The sequence below is a fragment of the Rhineura floridana genome, chromosome 2, assembly GCF_030035675.1.
Source record: "Rhineura floridana isolate rRhiFlo1 chromosome 2, rRhiFlo1.hap2, whole genome shotgun sequence".
NCBI classification, from domain to species: Eukaryota; Metazoa; Chordata; class Lepidosauria; order Squamata; family Rhineuridae; genus Rhineura; species Rhineura floridana.
In genome coordinates, this window is record NC_084481.1 from 207,453,322 (window position 1) to 207,470,684 (window position 17,363).

At 42.1% G+C, this 17,363-nt stretch overlaps 1 protein-coding gene across 13 annotated transcripts in view; it reads left to right on the plus strand.

Annotated features, from left to right (window-relative positions):
• The first annotated feature begins 1,176 nt into the window (after positions 1-1,176).
• Positions 1,177-17,363, plus strand: part of UNC79 (unc-79 homolog, NALCN channel complex subunit) — a 219,281-nt gene continuing 203,094 nt past the window's right edge. For 11 of the 13 annotated variants that reach the window (XM_061612013.1, XM_061612014.1, XM_061612026.1 and 8 more), the window contains exons 1-2: positions 1,178-1,856; positions 11,029-11,149. In XM_061612013.1, the coding sequence (XP_061467997.1) occupies positions 1,835-1,856; positions 11,029-11,149 (143 nt within the window). In that variant the 5' untranslated portion in view covers positions 1,178-1,834. Of the gene's footprint in view, positions 1,857-11,028; positions 11,150-17,363 lie in introns of all 13 variants that reach the window. The other 2 variants (XM_061612016.1, XM_061612022.1) reach the window with 1 other exon arrangement.

The following is a 17,363-nucleotide window of genomic DNA, read 5'->3' on the forward strand; positions in this document are numbered from 1 at the left end:
GCCCCTGACATCATCCATGATGACATTGTATATGAAGTCAGGTGGGAGGCATGGAAAGACACAGCCTTCTCTTAGAAGTGTGTTTTCAACTGAAACCACTTGGAAGTGCACTCCAAAGGCAATTATTCTAAGCACCCATCAGCTGATGGGTGCTGAAAGACTAGGGTTGCCAGGTTCAGGGCCTGAGACTGATCCTGTATCTTTAGGAGAAGAGAAAGTCAGCCAAGTGCAGGTGTTCTTACAACACTGTAATGGGAAAAACCACAAGGTGGAATTCTCCCTCCCCCCTGCACAACTTTGAAAGATACAGAAGACCTCTTGGAGGCTGGGCGTTGCAACCAAGAGGTCTTCTGTATCTTTAAAAGTTGTGCAGGGGGGAGGGAGAATTCCACCTTGTGGTTTTTCCCATTACAGTGTTGTAAGAACACCTGCACTTGGCTAACTTTCTCTACTCCTAAAGATACAGGATCAGTCTCAGGCCCTGAACCTGGCAACCCTATGAAAGGCAGCACTTCTGAAATGCGTTTCCAAGGTTTCTATTGAAACTGCTTCAAACGTGATATCAGCTGAAATCATTATGAAAGAAATGTAACAGTAAGGAAACAACAGTAACCATGTGTATACAAACAATGTCAAGTTCAATACTTTATGATAAGTTCCTTATGGTGCATCCTCAGTCTCTGCGGTGCCCCTTGTAGAACTCAGCAGGGAGGAGGAGGGGACTAAACTAGAACCGTTGCCTCTGCCTCCACCTGTCATTGGCTCGGCTTACTGTTTGGGCTGCCTCCGTTCTGCCCAGTAGTGTAGTGGCAAATTCAGAAGTGCAGAGTCTCACAGCCACACCCCCTCATTCGCTTGCTTACTGTCCGTAGCCATCACCACACTCCTCAGTCCTTCCCATGCATGCCTCCTCTCACAACAGACGTCCCTAGGAGCCAATCAGCATGTCAGGGGAGTGTGTTAGCTGCTGAGAAGAGTCCTCTCTGTAGCTGATTCAGCTCTGTTCACTCTGATTGGCTCCAGTCCACAGGAAAGGACAAAGAAGCATGTTAGAAGAAGCTTCTCAGTGGCTAACACATGTTCATGCTGATTGGCTTGAAGGACCAAGGAGTCATAGGGACCCTACTGGGATCCTGCTCCCAAGAAAGTAAGGGGTCTAATGCCCCCTCCCCGAGACCCTGGACGACTACCGCCCTAGTCTCGATGGGCGCCAGGCACAGCTGGAATCCTAAACACGCTTAGCCTCATTCAACGCCCGAGTAAGCTCTGCAAAGGACTGAGCGGCGCTCCGCATTCAGAAATCTGGGAGTCCCTTCCAGCCCCGCTGTTCCTGCCCGAGCGTCAGCGGCTGAGCGCGGCTTTCCCTTTAAAAGGCTGGCAGCGCTCAGACGCCCGTCTGCATGAATGGAACTCCCCCTTCCCGTTGCCTCTCCCTCCTCTCGCCCCGCCGTTTCCTCTCCGGTCGAGCTCATTTCGCCGAACTGCGGGGTCCCTTGCAGTCTTTCCCCTTAATTGCAAAATGGGTCCTTCTCGGCGCGTCGCCGTTTCTCCTGAATCTCCACCGAAGGCCGTCTAGGGGTCGCCAGTCGACGCGTGCCGAGCTCTCGTTTAGGCGCAGTTTAAGCCCCCTTCTCGTGGCTTCTCTCCCTTCCTCTTCCCCTCCGCCCGCTTCTTCCCTGCAGCTTTGGAGCAATGGTAGAGGCAGAAGAGGGGGAGGGATGCAGCTCGGGCAAGAAGGGGACGCCACCACCACCGGAGACCGCCGCGCACCGCTAGCCGAAGGAGACAGAGCGCCGCCAATATTGGGACCAAACATTTCCACCCGAACTTCATCATGTCCACCAAAGCGGAGCAGTGTAAGTAGAGAACAGGGTCCTGCCGCCTTCTCGGCTGGGCAACAAAAGGCCCAGAGGCTGCTGCTAGCTTTGGAAGGGAGGCGAGAGAAGAAACGGGGGTGCGCTGGGGGGGGGGAAGAAGAGGCTAGAAAGGGACGGGAGGAGATGGCCCTGTCCGTGGTGCTGAATGCGGCAGACGTTCTCTCTCTCCCCCCCCCACCTTTACGTACAGCGGGATTGAAGACGGGTGGAGCGAGAGCCTACATCTGGGGAGATCTAACAGGACTGCGGTTTAAAGAGCTCGATTCTGGGGATTCTCTCTCACACACGGGCGTTCTGCCACCATCGTCATTGCGATCCTTAAGACATATATCACCGCTCATCAGTAAAACACAAATCAGGCTATGGATTAGGTAGCCTCTGAACCTCTATATTTACAGGAAGAGGGAGATGCTTTTCTATCTGCATGCGCGAAATAGTAACAGGAAATGTAGGCCTTATATATGATTTTTTTTTAAGGGCCTAGCTTCGTGTGTTTTGATTTGATTCCATTGCTAGATTTTGGAAGTCTTCATGCTGGATTGTTTTCATTACTGGATGACTTAAAAATAAAAATAAATTTCAGGGACCCTTCATGATAGGCATTTCTTGCCTTCCTCCCACACCTACACTCTGTTTGTGTTTATATTTTAGACTGGATAACATTGTCTTCCTCTGTGGCTTTTGCAAGCTGCCAATGAGGTAATATTTACATGCTCAGATAAATGGAGATATGATTAGAGAAGAAAAAAGGGATTGGTCAGATCCATATACACACAAGTCAGTTATTTCTAAGACACCCTATCAAATCACTGTGATGCAGGGTCAGCTGACTATTTTTGTAGCTTGATTGACCAGCACTGAATGAAAAGGTATAACGGAATCATGGCAAGATCAAAGTGCAGGGAACCTGTGGATAGATTGTAGGCCATACCTGCTCTGATTTCTTGTAGGCAAAGCATCTGTGGCCAGTTCTTGCCCATAATGTTTCTGATACCACCCAAGAAAGAAGATTCCAGAACATCCATTGGAAGCACAATCCATCATAGAATTGTTTCACCATTTACAGTGGTGCAACTTAGGTGATTTTAGATTCTGGACTTAGAACCTCTCCCCATTAGAAGGTGACATTTATTACTTTAATGTGATAAGCAAGACCTGCTGCATTTGCCCATTCTGCTGGGACGGATCCTAGACTTCTGCCCCAAAGTCCTGCAGTGAAAGCACCAGGAATCATTTTAGATTTGCCCTTCTAATGTTCAGTCTTGCTTCAGTTTAACACCCTTGATACATCTGGTGAATACTTCCTCCTCAGTGTGCTTAATGAAGGTAGGTATTTGCTGATTATTTTTGGTTGAACAATGCAGGATGAAATGTCGTCACTGGTCACAAACTGTAGAATCATAAAGATGGAAGGGGGGTGCTTATGGATATTCCAGTCCATCAACCAAAGACAGGAATGCACATATCTGAAGCTTCTCAACAGGTATTTCTTCAGGCTTATCTTGAAGACCAGGAAGGAAGGAGATATACAACTGCCCTCGGCAGGATGCTTGAGTAACTGAATCATTGTTGATTAAAACAACCAACTATAGTAGCAAGTCGTTCTTACTGGTTGTCTCCCACAGATCAGGGCAACTGTGCCGATGGCCTTTCTTTTCTCGATGTATTCTAAAATGAAACAAAGGGGTCTACTTCCTCCTTTCACCCAATATTGTTTTCCTGAAACGTTTCATTTTAGAATACATCGAGAAAAGAAAGGCCATCGGCACAGTTGGATATCAACCAAATGGTGAACTAAAGGCTCATTTTTATAAATGTACCATGTCATTTAATTTGCACCATCTATACACTGAATTCTTATACCTACTTACGTGGGAGTACTTCTGAATAGACATGTACAGAATTTTGCAATTAGAGTCCCTTTTCTGTTGTTCTATGGGCCAAAGTAGATATGAATCCAGTCATGCAATTAGCAATTGTGTGAATGTTTTTAAAGTCAAATAGCAGTCATGGAAGGCACAATCCAGATCAGCATGCTGGTGTGGAGGGTTTTTATATTCCTTTATACCCCACCATGGTCCCCATCTGGATGGCCCTCCCCAATGCCTGCTATTTACATTGGAAAGTTTCTGTTGGTGTGAATGAGAGGTTTCCTTCCAATGCAAACACCAGGCATGATCATGATAAGAAGCACAGCAGGGGGCAAAGTGTTAAACAGGACAAAGTGTCCTTTCCTGGATCCTGATCTAGATCACCCACCACCTGCTGTTTCCTTTAAAAGCACACACGCACGCACGCACGTGAGATTTTGACTCGACATCAGGAAAAACTTCCTAACTGTTAGAGCCATACGACAATGGAATCAATTGCCTAGAGAGGTAGTGGGCTCTCTGACACTGGAGGCATTCAAGAGGCAGTTGGACAGCCATCTGTCGGGAATACTTTGATTTGGATTTCTGCATTAAGCAGGGGGTTGGACTCCATGGCCTTGTAGGCCCCTTCCAACTCTGCTATTCTATGATTCTATGAGAAAGCGAGAGAGCTGCTAATTGCATGTCATATCTACTGCAGGGCTCTTGGACAAGGTGGTGGCAGAGTAGGACGAAGGTAAATAAGGACCCACAGAGTAATCTTTCTACTGAGGCTATTGTCATACAGGAGGATCTGAACTAACTAATGTCTAAGAGGTTGCTGAGGACAGAATTATGTCAAGACTGAGGAACTGTAAGCCTTCAATGGGACCTTAGAGCCAGTTGATAGACTGCAGATTCTTCCATCTACAAATCAAACAAATACTCAACCAGTTAGAGCAGAAAAGCCAGCTAAGCCAACGTTACTGGACTTGTTGTGAAATAATCTTGGATATGCTCATTTAAAAAAACATTCACATGAAAATAAGATGATTTCCAATGGATATGGCATTTGGTGACTTTCACTGATAATATGGTGTCAACATTTCTGAAAAATAGGTCATGACTCATCATGGGACATTTCACGTGTTTTGCTTTCTGTATTGTGGGTGTGTGCTGCACAGGACTTGGCAGTGTGTCTGGGATCACAGCAACAGATTCAGCAACAAGGGCAAGGTAGTATTTTTGTGCTGCATTGCGTTGGTGCCTGAACACCTGGAACAGAATCTGAGTTTACAATCGCCTAATTACACTTGGAGTCTACTATGTTGTTTTCTCCTCAAAAAGCTCAGGACAGGAAAAACTTTTATAAATAAAAAAAGTTTGTAATATAGTATTTTATAGAAATGCATGACTATATTAATGTGGCATGCAAGCCAAATAAAAACCACACACTTTGAAGACTCTTGCATCCCATCTTGGCTTTGAAGGATGTGCATCTCAGTGAAATCTAAAATATAAGGAGACACTGACATATATTTTGGCTTCCATTAGGAAAAAATGAAATAGCTCCCTTGCTTCCTTGCAACTTTTTGTGAGTGTTGCTTGGGGCCATGTGAGGCATGGTGGTTGGATACCCTTTGTTTTAAATGCAGGTCTTCTCAACTCCTGTACAAAGAGGTATGCTGAGAGTAGGGGTCCTGAACTTTCCTTCTGTTCAGATGGCTTGCTTCTCTGCAGTCCTGAGATGGGTCCTTGCTACTACCACACACACCGGAATCTGATCCTGGAAGTGAACTTCGCTGAGAGCAAAATCACATTGGAGAGGAGACTTCAGGGAGGTACCTTATGGGTGCATAGTGGGTTCAGCACCAGTCATCCCTGCACCCATTTCGCTCTTTAATTCCAGTTCATGCCCACTGTTTATGTGATTATGGCAGACTCACCTTTAGAGAGATGGGTCTTCTGCCATCACATCTACTTTGACCTTGGAAAGAAGGAAGGAGAACAGGCTGTCCTGGTGGCATGTATTAAAAAAGGGAAGCTGAAAAACACACCCCAAACGGTTCCTTCCCATAAGAAAGCAGTATTACTGAAACAGAGATGAAAAACATTTCTTTTCCTGTTGGAAGAAGCAATTCCAAGAGCTTTACTATATATATATTATATTATATGTATCATATTTTATTATATATTATATGTATTATATTTTTTCTTTGAAAAAAATTCTATTCTGCCATTCATCTTGATTGATTCCATCGTTGTGTACAACAATAAAATATGGTATATTAAAATATCACATCACACAAGCATTAGCAGTTGGCAGGGCGACAAGGCTCACCTGCCCTTCCCTCACCCATGCTGCTGCTGCTTGCTGGGAGGTAAGAGGGGGAGAGGTGAGGGGTGGTGAGGCTGACACTGTGCAAATACTATAAAATGGAGAGACAACAAAATTAGAGCAAGCAGAGGCAAGGAAACCAATTTAAAATGTATCTGTTCTGCAGACTGAGGCTGTTCTCCTAAAACCATATGCTTGTGAGGCAAGCCCCATTGAACTCGATGGGGCTTACTTAAGAGTAGACATGTAGAGATGGGTTTAGTAGCCACTTTCTTTCACCAGAGAACCCTAGGAACTGTAGTTCTGTGAGTGAGGTGAAGAATCTTTAACACACATTACAAAAAGAGCAAAGTTTGGGGAAACTGTTATAGCTAAAATGGTATAAATTTTGTAGTGTAGGTATCCCCTACAGATGATTGGGCTGGAGAAAGTGTTGGATTTTTAAAAATATTACTTCATTACCTTCAGACCTGCCACTTGACTAGTATAGCTCTAAATGTCTGATTATTGTTACAAAACACTGGCATGTTATTAGTTGTTTATTAAATTTGTATTCTGTCATTCCAAAAGAGCCCATTGTGGCAAATCCCTTGTAAACCCCCTAAAAATTATGTTTGTGCATCTGAAATTTGACTTGAGACCATTTCATTCTGACCATACAATCATGCAATAAATATTTCCATATTAATCCAACTTCTCCGTCAATTTGATCTGCTACTTGAATACATGTACAGTTTGACCTCAATAAAGAAAAAATAGTTATGTTCATGTCTCATTGGAGTCAGTAATATATTTTATAGTGCAGTCTATGCCTATGAGTGCCCTATTATAGGGTAGAGGGGCGGGATAGAAATATTTTAAATAAAAATAAATAAATACTAAGAAGTGGGTCCTATTAAGTTAAATGGGGCTTACTCCTAGTACCAAGTAGGGGTGAATAGGATTGCAGCCTATGTTGTGTGATTAACCTAAAGCATGCTGGCTTCAGTGGGACTTATAGCACAATCCTATTCATGTGTACTTGGAATTAAATCTCACTTTATTCAGTGGGGATTGCTCTCTAATAAGTGTGTTTAGGACTGTAGCCTTAAGCATGGATAACTTTATCTAGATTGAGGTCTTGGGGTATACAAGATTTGATTTCTTGTCCAGCTACCTTTTGGGTTATGAAATCTTTATTATTGAATACTAATACCATGTCCCAGAGTATGATCTGAAGGCACAAGAGGTCACAACCGTGCAGAAGCTAAGCAGGTCTGGGTCTGGTCAGTCGTTTGGATGGGTGACTGCCTAGGAAGCACATGTAAACTGTCTTAGGTTCCATGATGGAAGAAAGGCGGAAGGCAAATGTAAGAAGATAAACAAAGATCAAATAAATACAGGGTTAGAATATTTTAAAACCCTCTTTTTAAAAGATAACTTCAGAACAATTTACTCCGCAATCCTGTACACACTTACCTGGATGTAAGTGCTGTTGAATCAATTTAGACTTACTTTTGAGTAAACATGGAGATGATTGCTTGCTTTCTGTCTTCATTTGTATATTGAGTTACTGGATTTCAAAACATGCAATAGTTGTGGTCTGGAGAATGCTGAGCTTGGAGAGAATATTTCTTCTTTATTTTGTCAGGCTTTAGAAAAAATCTATAAATTTTGAAATTAACTGCAATCTGCTAAGGGCTGAATGCAGTGCTGGCACACTAGTACAGGTGGGGGAACCTTTGGCCCTCTGGTTGTTGCTGAACTCCAACTCCTATCAGCCCCAGTGAGTGTAACCAATGGTGAGGGATCATGGTAGTTGTAGTTCAACAACATCTGTAAGGCCAAAAGTCCCCCATACCTGCTCTAGTGCATTGTGCTGTCCTCCAGGGAATGTAGATATGCCAGAGCCCAATATAAACAAGGAATGGGAAGGCCTTGTATTTGTGAAGACAAAGAATGGACTCCTGATGAATGACAAGTCTAATGTTTGCATCACAAGAACCAGAATTATAGAGTTGGAAGGTACCTTGGAGGTCATCTAGTCCGACCCCTTGTTCAGTGCAGGATTTGCAATGCAGGAGTTACATGGCAACTAATGGCCATCAAACTTCTGCTTAAATACCTTCAGTGGAGGAGAGTCCACCGGCTCCCAAAGCAGTCTCTTTCCACTGTCAAACAGCAGTTACTGTCGGGATTTCTTTCCTAATGTTTAACTGAAATCTGTTTCCCTGGAATTTCCACCCATTAATTCTAATCCTGCCCTGTGGAGTAAGAGAGAATAAGTCAGCTCCATCTACTGTAGGGGAGGGGATCCTGTGGCCCTTCAGATGTTGTTGGACACTCCCATTAACCTCAGCCAGCGGTGGTCCTCTGTGGTGGGGCAAGGCAGGGTTTCAGCTATACTTTGGGGAATACAAAGCTCCAAAGTTGTTCCAGCAAGGAGCAAACTGAATCTTAGCCTTTATATAGTAATAGTAATAGCAGAAAGGGGTACAACCTAATTGTTAGCACCACCTGTGCTGCAAGATGCTCCTCTACTTAAAGGGCCTTCTCTAGTCATCATCTGCTGTGATGGAGCAGGGGAACATCAGGTCTTCCTGGAGTTATTGCAGTGGGGTCCTCTGAGTCAGAGGATGGCACTGCCACATCCTCGGGCTGGGGAAACGCTGGCCTTTCAGGTTCCTCTGACAGCACTACTGTGGTTGACCCTTGTGCCCTTCCCCTTCTGCTTCAGAGCCTCATCCTCATCCCTTGAAGATGTGGACTCTGACTCCAGGTTCATGGCACCACTATGGCCAATGTGCTGGGATGAGGAGAATTGTCATTCAGCAACACATTTTTTTTTTAAAAAAAATGGAGTAGTAGTTCATGATAATATTCACTTTAAACTACACTTAGACATGCTGAGATTTCTCAGCAATAAACAACTCATTGACTCTTACAGAAGAAAACAGAGGCAGATGAACTGTATGAGTCACTGTTTTCTTTGCCATTTGCTGTCACATGATGACTGGGAAAATCTGGGGAAAGAGTTTATTTCTTTTTCATATATTCCTTTGATTTGTAAGTTTTATATCAACTTTCTTGTACGTTTTTACTTTTTATACTTTTCTTATGAGATTTCAAAAGCTGCCATTTATCTTCGTAATTGCCATTTGCTGCACAATAAATCAATTGATTGTTTAACCATAGGCTGTTGCAAGTTTATTTGTGTATTTAAAACATGTCTACCCTTCCTTTCAGTGTAAAATTGTCAAGACATCTTAAAAGTTCACTAAAAACAACTGTAGATTTTTATCCCACTTGGAATCTGTGCTGGATTTGAAACTGTTCTTTATATATGTGTGTAATTGTTTTTATATTTGGAATTGTTTTTTATCTGTTTTATTCTATTGTGAAATTGCTTTGAGATGTTTAATAGGAATTAATTGATAAATGAAATAAATTAATAACAACAAAATGCAATAAAAATAGCTAAAAGCAGTAGTAAAACCATCAAAGGCTGTACTCTCTGTCCCTACTCAATGTTGTTGTTGTTGTTATGTGCCTTCAGGTCAATTTTGACCTATGGTGACCCTATGAATCAGCAACTTCCATTATTATTATTATTATTATTATTATTAAATTTCTGTTATAAACCAGCCTGTTCAGATCTTGTAAGTTCAGATCTGTGGTTTCCTTTATGGAATCAGTCCATCTCTTGTTTGGCCTTCCTCTTTTTCTACTCCCTTCTGTTTTCCCCAGCATTATTGTCTTTTCCAGTGAATCCTGTCTTCTCATGATGTGTCCAAAGTATGACAACCTCAGTTTCATCATTTTAGCTTCTAGTGATAGTTCTGGTTTAATGTGTTCTAACACCCAATTATTTGTCTTTTTCGCACTCCATGGTATCCGCAAAGCTCTCCTCCAGCACCACATTTCAAAGGAATTGATTTTTCTCTTATCCACCTTTTTCACTGTTCAACTTTCACATCCATACATAGAGATTTAGCTAGCTTGCTAATCAGAATATCATGGGGCACTTTGTCAAAAGCTTTGCTGAAGTTGATATATTATGTCCACATCACTCCCACAGTCTACAAGGGAGGTTACTTGCCTATACTGGTTTCATGATTACAGCCACTTAGCCAATGGCTACATGGATCCCCTTAGCTCTCTACCCTGTACTTACAGTGACTAGGTCAGGCCTTTGGGGGAGAGGAAAATCTGAAGACTGTGAAAGATTCTGGCTTGTTTCAAACATGGTAACGATAGTTTCCCAGTTTGGACATAATGGGAAACTATAGTTGATTGAATATTTCCTGATTTAATTATGGCATAGGGAGAAGGGAAAGAGCTGCATGTGTGGGCAAAAGGTGGAGATATGATTGTCCAAATCAATTTTTGTGGTTTTGGATGTAAACCACCTTGGGGGCCTTTTTGAGGGTTGAAAAGTGGAGTATAAATAATTTTATAAACCCATAAATAAATGCTAAATATTATTATGCAAGGCTTGAAGATCATTTCATTAGTTTCCTGTCTTTTTACTTGACTTTGTACAAATATTGTAAGGGGAAAAAAACCCCAATAACACCAATAAAAATGAATTTGGTGAACATTTGGAATAAAATTAACTGGCCACTGTCTTCAGCGTGAATGTATTAGATCATGGCCTCAGTACAACACAGAGTTAGTCATGTGTAAGTCCCGTAATTTAAATGGGCTTAGGAGCATCTGAAGACACAGCTGCTATTTCCTCCACCAGCACTATGGTCCCAATCCAATCAATCCCTCCTCCCCTCCCAACAACTGCTATTCACTTTTCAAAAAACTGGAAGATCTGTGATCGTGGCTCACATGTAATTTGGCCGTAACTCTGTGCTGGATTGCAGACCGAATATAGAAAAACTATATGGTTTTTATAGCCACAAGAACAGAACTAAGATATATATTCTTTGTTTCCCCCCATTTTCTTCTTTTCTTCAACCGCAACAAAAACCAGTTGCTTCCAAGATCCGGTACTTGCAAGAATACCATAACCGCGTCCTTCACAACATTTACCCTGTCCCCTCTGGAACGGACATTGCAAACACTCTGAAATACTTTTCTCAGACATTGCTAAGGTAAGCTTTAAATTATGCTCTCAAAGAAAATACATACTGGTTAAGTGATGTGTATGAATAGTGTATTGAAAAATGGAAGGGTGTTCTGCTAGACTTTCAGAACTCAATGAAATATAAAATCTAGAAGTAATAAGTAACTTCAGCAATGGTTGCCCAGAAGAAATCTACATGTGCAGCAGAACAAGGTGTGAATGAGGTGGTGAACTGTACCATGACAGGCTACATAACTCTTTTAGCTCTCCTTTCCCACCTAGAAGGCTCCCTGCAAATGGAACACTAGCGCATCAGGGAGAAAGGCGATCACCCCACCCTTTACTTGCTATGCTGATTTTCTGTTTGCAGGAAGTTGTTAATAATATGCTGGGGCATTCAGAACTGTGATCCCCTACATCCAGCTGGAAGTGATTCAGTCTGTTCTACCTGCCTTAGCTTTCCACCCCCACCTCATTCTGCTGCATTTATGCAGATCAGGCCTCAGTTTGCCCAACTGAACTGCTTCAAAACTAGTGACTATAGTCACAGTTTTGTATCACAGCATAACAAAAATGAAAGTCTTCTTAGTCAATAATTTTCATCTAACTTGTTACCCTAAGACAGGCTATCCTAACCCTCAAGTAGCTCCAGCAGATTCATCTGCAATTTTTTTAAAAAAATCTCCAAGGAAGGGGAATCCATTCTTCTCCCAACAGCCATATTACTGAACTCTTGCAATTTCCCCTAATGTGCAGTTGGAACTTATAATGAAAACTCATTGCACTTCTTCTCCTGGCCTCAATAGATAGTTTGGCTAATTGTTTCCCTTAAATCTGAAGTCTTCATTGGAGAACAGACATCAACTAGAAGTGCATTAGTTTTGCTAAAGAAGAAGCCCTGATCAATACACCAAAATGACCCCTTTCTCATGTGATGCTGCTGGCACGGGAGCCACGTTGGCATGGTGCTTCTTCATGTTGCCAAAGGTAATGTGAGAAACACTGGGCTACGTGGGAGAAGCCAAAGCTGGGGCGCTTTCACATGCCAATATCTCTCCTCCAGAATCTGAGGCTCCTTCTCCTTTGTGACCTGGGGCTTCTTGCCTCATCCTGAGCCCATGAGAGCAACGCTATAATGGCTCCCATGCCAACAGCAGAATGCAAAGCTGGGGTATTTGCTGGAGTGCAGTTTGACTTCTTGCCTTCAAGTCCCATTACCTCTCCCATGTGCTAAAAAATGGACTTAAACCCAAATCCTGTTGCTCAACGGCATTTAGTGGCTGAGCTGATGACTTGAAGCCTGCACTCAGAATATGAGGGAAAATGTCTTCTATTTTGTCTAAAATGAACTAATAACCATAATCATAGGTCTGAACAATGCAGAAGCTAGGAGGCATTAGAGCTGTAAGGCTACACTCCAGGCCTAGAGTGTGAAAGCAACCCGTTCAGTCTGGCGGTGGGGAACCTGTGGCCCTCTGGATGCTGTTGTACTCCAGCTCTTGTCAGCCTTAGCCAGCATGGCCAATGATCAGGGGTGGTGGCCGTTGTAGTCCAACAACATCTGGAGGGACACAAATTCCACACCTGGGCATTAACTGTTGATTATTCCGTTTAAGGCCCCTTGAGCACAGTGAATATTGTGCCAGAATCCTACATGACCTTATTTATTTATGAAAATCTATATACCGTTTGATTGTAAAAACCTCTAAGCGGTTTACAAAAGACATCTAAATGGAAGTTACTTACAGGAGTAGTTGTCCTTCACAATTGCAATCAGTCTTCCATGGGAGAAGTGCCCTGTGGGTTGCATTTGCACCTTAAACCTGGATCTAGACCTAAATGTTGTCAATGGTCTTTACCCTTACTTAAATTGGTGGTAATTTTAACTCTTAGGCTGCAATTGTAACCATGTCTGCTCAGAAGTAAGTTCTATTGAGTTCAATGGGGCTGACTCCCAGGTAAGTAGGGTTGGAATTGCAGCCTTACTCTAGTCCAGGGATGGGAAGGAAACTTGTGGCCCTCGGATGTTTTGGACTCCAACTCTGATCAGCACCAACTATCATGGCCAATAGTTAGGGATGATGGGAATTGTAACTCAGCAATATCTGGAGGGCCACAGGTTTCCCATCCCATCCCTGCCTTAGACCCACACTGACACCATAGCTGGTTAGGTCATACTAAGAGAACTCTCAGTCCAGCAAACTAAATGCTTTTTAAGAGCAGAAAGTTGCATAATCTAAAGTAGCATTCAGAAGACCATGGCCTACTGCAAAATATCATTGAATGGTTTACTGGTCTCATTCTCGATTCCCATAGTCTTGCCATATTCAATTGCTAGTGCCTGTGCATCACTACTGTGGTTTCACTAGAAGTGTGGAGCACAAGTCTATGCATGCTTACTCAGAAGTAAGTCCCACTAAGTTCGACATGCTTTACTTCCAAGTAAGCATCTGAGAGTTGTTTCAACTGCTTTTTTTAAAAAAAGCCTAGATTTTCTTTGTAGCTAAGATAATTATATTACACACATAAAGTGCCAAGGATGGGGTTGTTCAGACGGAGTCTTCCTAGCTAGTCCACAAAGACGGATATGTAATGGAAATTTGCAATACATTAATACCTTTGGGGGAACAATAAACTTTGTTGGGTTTAATAACAAGGTTGACTTGGTTTGCATATAGATTTAGTTGGCTTTCTTTTAGTCACACCAGAGAAGAACATGACCCTTTGATCTGCAGACATCTTGAGGGTGCACCAAAATTTGGGGAAGGGAATTGGGCTTACTGGTTTTAGTGGGATGGGTGGGCAAATGTAAAGAAATTTCATTTATTTTTTGACAAATAAAACATCACATTAAAAAAATCACCATACACAGCGCATAACACATTCATTGAGCTCCTCCTTAAGTTTATCTTTAGGCCAAAGCTTTTCTCTGCATTAAGCATGAATTTAATTTTCATGCATTGCTCATTTCCAGCTTGTTTCCCCTTACTTTTGACTGCAAATATAACAAATGCCCTACAGGGAAAAGAATCCTTATCTTCCCAGATAAAAATAATATGATCCTTATCTATAAATTAGCTCCTATTCAGGATATGGCCAAACTGACCATAGTGACTGGGCCAATGTGACCCAGTGAACTTTAGAGCTTATCACTCTCACTCTCACTCACACACACACACTCCCTCTTCCTCCTCTGCTCCTTGTCCCTCCCTCCCTGTACCCATTCTTTACTGGTGCAATGAAGGAGTGGTAGCCAAATCCGCTAGTGCCCTTGCAACAAGCACTACCTGAAGATCCTGTAATTATGGAGAGGGTTTACAGAAAGAATGCTCTGTGTATGCGTGTGCGTGTGTCTTACATTTCTATTTTTCTACTCCTATTAGCAGTAGTGGCTAGTATTGTGAGGCAGAGCTGCGAAACCACAGCTGTGGAACACTGTCATCACTGAAACTCACCTGGATGCCACCAGGGCGAAGCAGGATGGTGGCAAGGTCAGGGCTTTATGGCTGTACCGGCACAGCCAATCCTGCACTATAATGGAAGTTTGCAACACATTCAGAGGGTGCATCCACATGTGTCTGACCAGCCCTGATCTTGCCACCTCCCTGCCCTCGTGCTGTCCAGGTAAGCTGTAGTAATGCCAGTGTTGGAAGGGCAGCTTTGCCCCACTTAGGGATGAAAGGATTTGTTGATTTCAATTCTCCTGGTTTCTCATTTTCCCAGTCTTAAGAGTTTTCCACATTTCTGCAGCAATTAGTGATTTAAAAAAAAAACTTCATGAAAACTCATCAGCATAGCGTGCATTTCTCCTAATAAACACATTTTGTATGCAGTTTTGACTAATGTATCCAACTTTGCAAGCCAATTTGCCAAATATAATGCATTTTGTATCATATTTTTCACAAATATATGCATTTTATGCACATTTCTCTTAATACCTGCATTTTTGTAAACATTGGTTGGAGAACTGCATCATAAAATTTGGACACGTGTAAATTTCAAAGAATTGATGTGTTTTGGTTCACATATTGTTTTGTAAAGTGTGAATTTGATAGATTCGGCTTCAAGTGTGAACGGAACCAAATTTCTCCCCCCTTCGCAGCCCCGCCACACTGGCTGCTACTAGCTATTAGAGACTTTCTCCTGCCCCCACCTGACTCTACAATTTGCCTCCTCAGTCATCTGTATACCAAACAACCAAACTGGCAACTAGCTGTTTGACCATTCAACTTACTAAGAAAGCACATTGCCATGCAAATCCCTTGGTCTTTTCCCATTTAAAAAGTTTCAAAAATAAGTTCATTGCTCTGCCCAGAAAGCAGATTAGATGGCAGTGGAGGATTGCATGCAGGGATGTGTAGTCTCTAGGTGCTTCAGCTCCATCTTGAAGAGGGACAACCTTGAGTGCCTTATACCTTCAGAAAGGCAAAGCTGATTAAGATTGATGCTTTGCAGCCAAATAAAGGAAAATGAGCATTTGGATGGCACTGGTAAGGGACAGAATGAAAATCAATAGCTAAGTAAATGGAACAGTGCAGCACAGGATTAATTTTTTTTAAAACACACAAACACACTCACTCAGTGTAAACAATAATGACAATGGTCTGACTTGATGTAAGACAGCACCCTTTGTATCAATTTGTTAGTGCAGCCATTATCGTGAAAGTGGTCTTGAGGTGGTTTACTGGTTTACATTTCTTAAATACCGTAATGGCAACTGGACACTGGGTAAATGACCCCCCAAAGTATTAGAAAACTACACAAGGCACATCAAACAAGGCGTTTCTAAAAGCTGGATATCATGGGCACAGCCCACTGTGTAATGCTGCTGTGTGACCTCTGTTTGTATCAATGAGACTTGTAGAATTGAGCAAATGGTACAAATTACTTACACATTGGAAGACAGCATGTGCGTACTTGAACAATCAAGAATGCTTGTGCCGTCACTAAACAGGTTTACCATTCCTAACTGTGTCACCAAAATAAGCCCTTGTCCTGCAACTGTTTAAGTCAGTCTGCAACTTTCCCCATGCCAACACTCCCACTGAATTCCTGTTAATTGTGCCTTTGCTTATTCATGTGCAAGACAAGATACAAGGTCTATGTAATGAGACCGGTGATTTCAGAAATATTCAGGCTTGGCCCAATTTACATCCTAATGATGAAAAGTCAGTGGAATGCTGCCTTTCATAGAAGATCACTCATAGAAATGTGTAGGATGAGTCTAATGAGGAACTGGGGTAGGCAAGCTGTGGCCTTTCAGATGTTGTTGGACTCCAACTCTCATCAGTCCCAGCTAGCATAGCCAATGGTCAGGAATGATGGGATCTGGAGTCCATCAATATCTGAGGGACACAGGTTGCCCACCTTTGTTTAGACCTTTCAGACAGTGCCTCTTCTATGCCAAACAGAGACAAATGGATATCTGTTTTGATGCATTGTAAACATAACAGATTTTTATAAGTTAAATCTCTAATAAATAGTCATTTTGATAAATTAGTAAAAAAGTGACGAGCATGATTGAGAAAGTTAAGCACTTTAAGCTTCTCTGATTTTAGTTGTAGAGAGGCACATTCTTAAGGCTGCAGTCCTATGTGCAACTTTCCTGGGAGTGAGTCCCATTGAATAGAGTGGGACTTGCTTCTGAGTAAATTTGCATAGGATTGTGTTACATCTTAGCTTTGGCTGGATCATGCCCTTTAATTTTGTTGCATTAGCACCATTTTAAAAATAGTAATTTCAGAAAACTGGCATAATTTGCTTGCAATGATATTGAGAAGGCATAGCAATTTTTAGCCTTCATTTTGATTCCCGCTAAGCCTTTTAATTTTTCTAAATTATTTCTCCTTTAGTCTGTAGTGAGTTTGTTCAGTAAATAACATAAGTAGCATTAGCAATGTATGATAAGACCCTGAATGATATAATGAGTAATGCTTGCTTAGCCCTTAGATTTCAAAAGTAACTATATAACAAGGCAGTGTTTGTATTCAGAAAATAAGACGTTTCCTTCCCCTAAATTAAAAGCACACACAAACTACCATTCTCATTAGCTCACAAACATGCTGCAGCCCATCAACTACATATTATTTTAAAGCTTTTCCAAATGTAGTTTAGCTAACATTTTAGAAATATTATATTATTTCTAAATCCATGTGCCTGTTGAAATCTCATTATCTCAGATGATACTGATGGAATGTCATGAAACAGTATCATGTAATACATACAGACATTATTTTGATGCA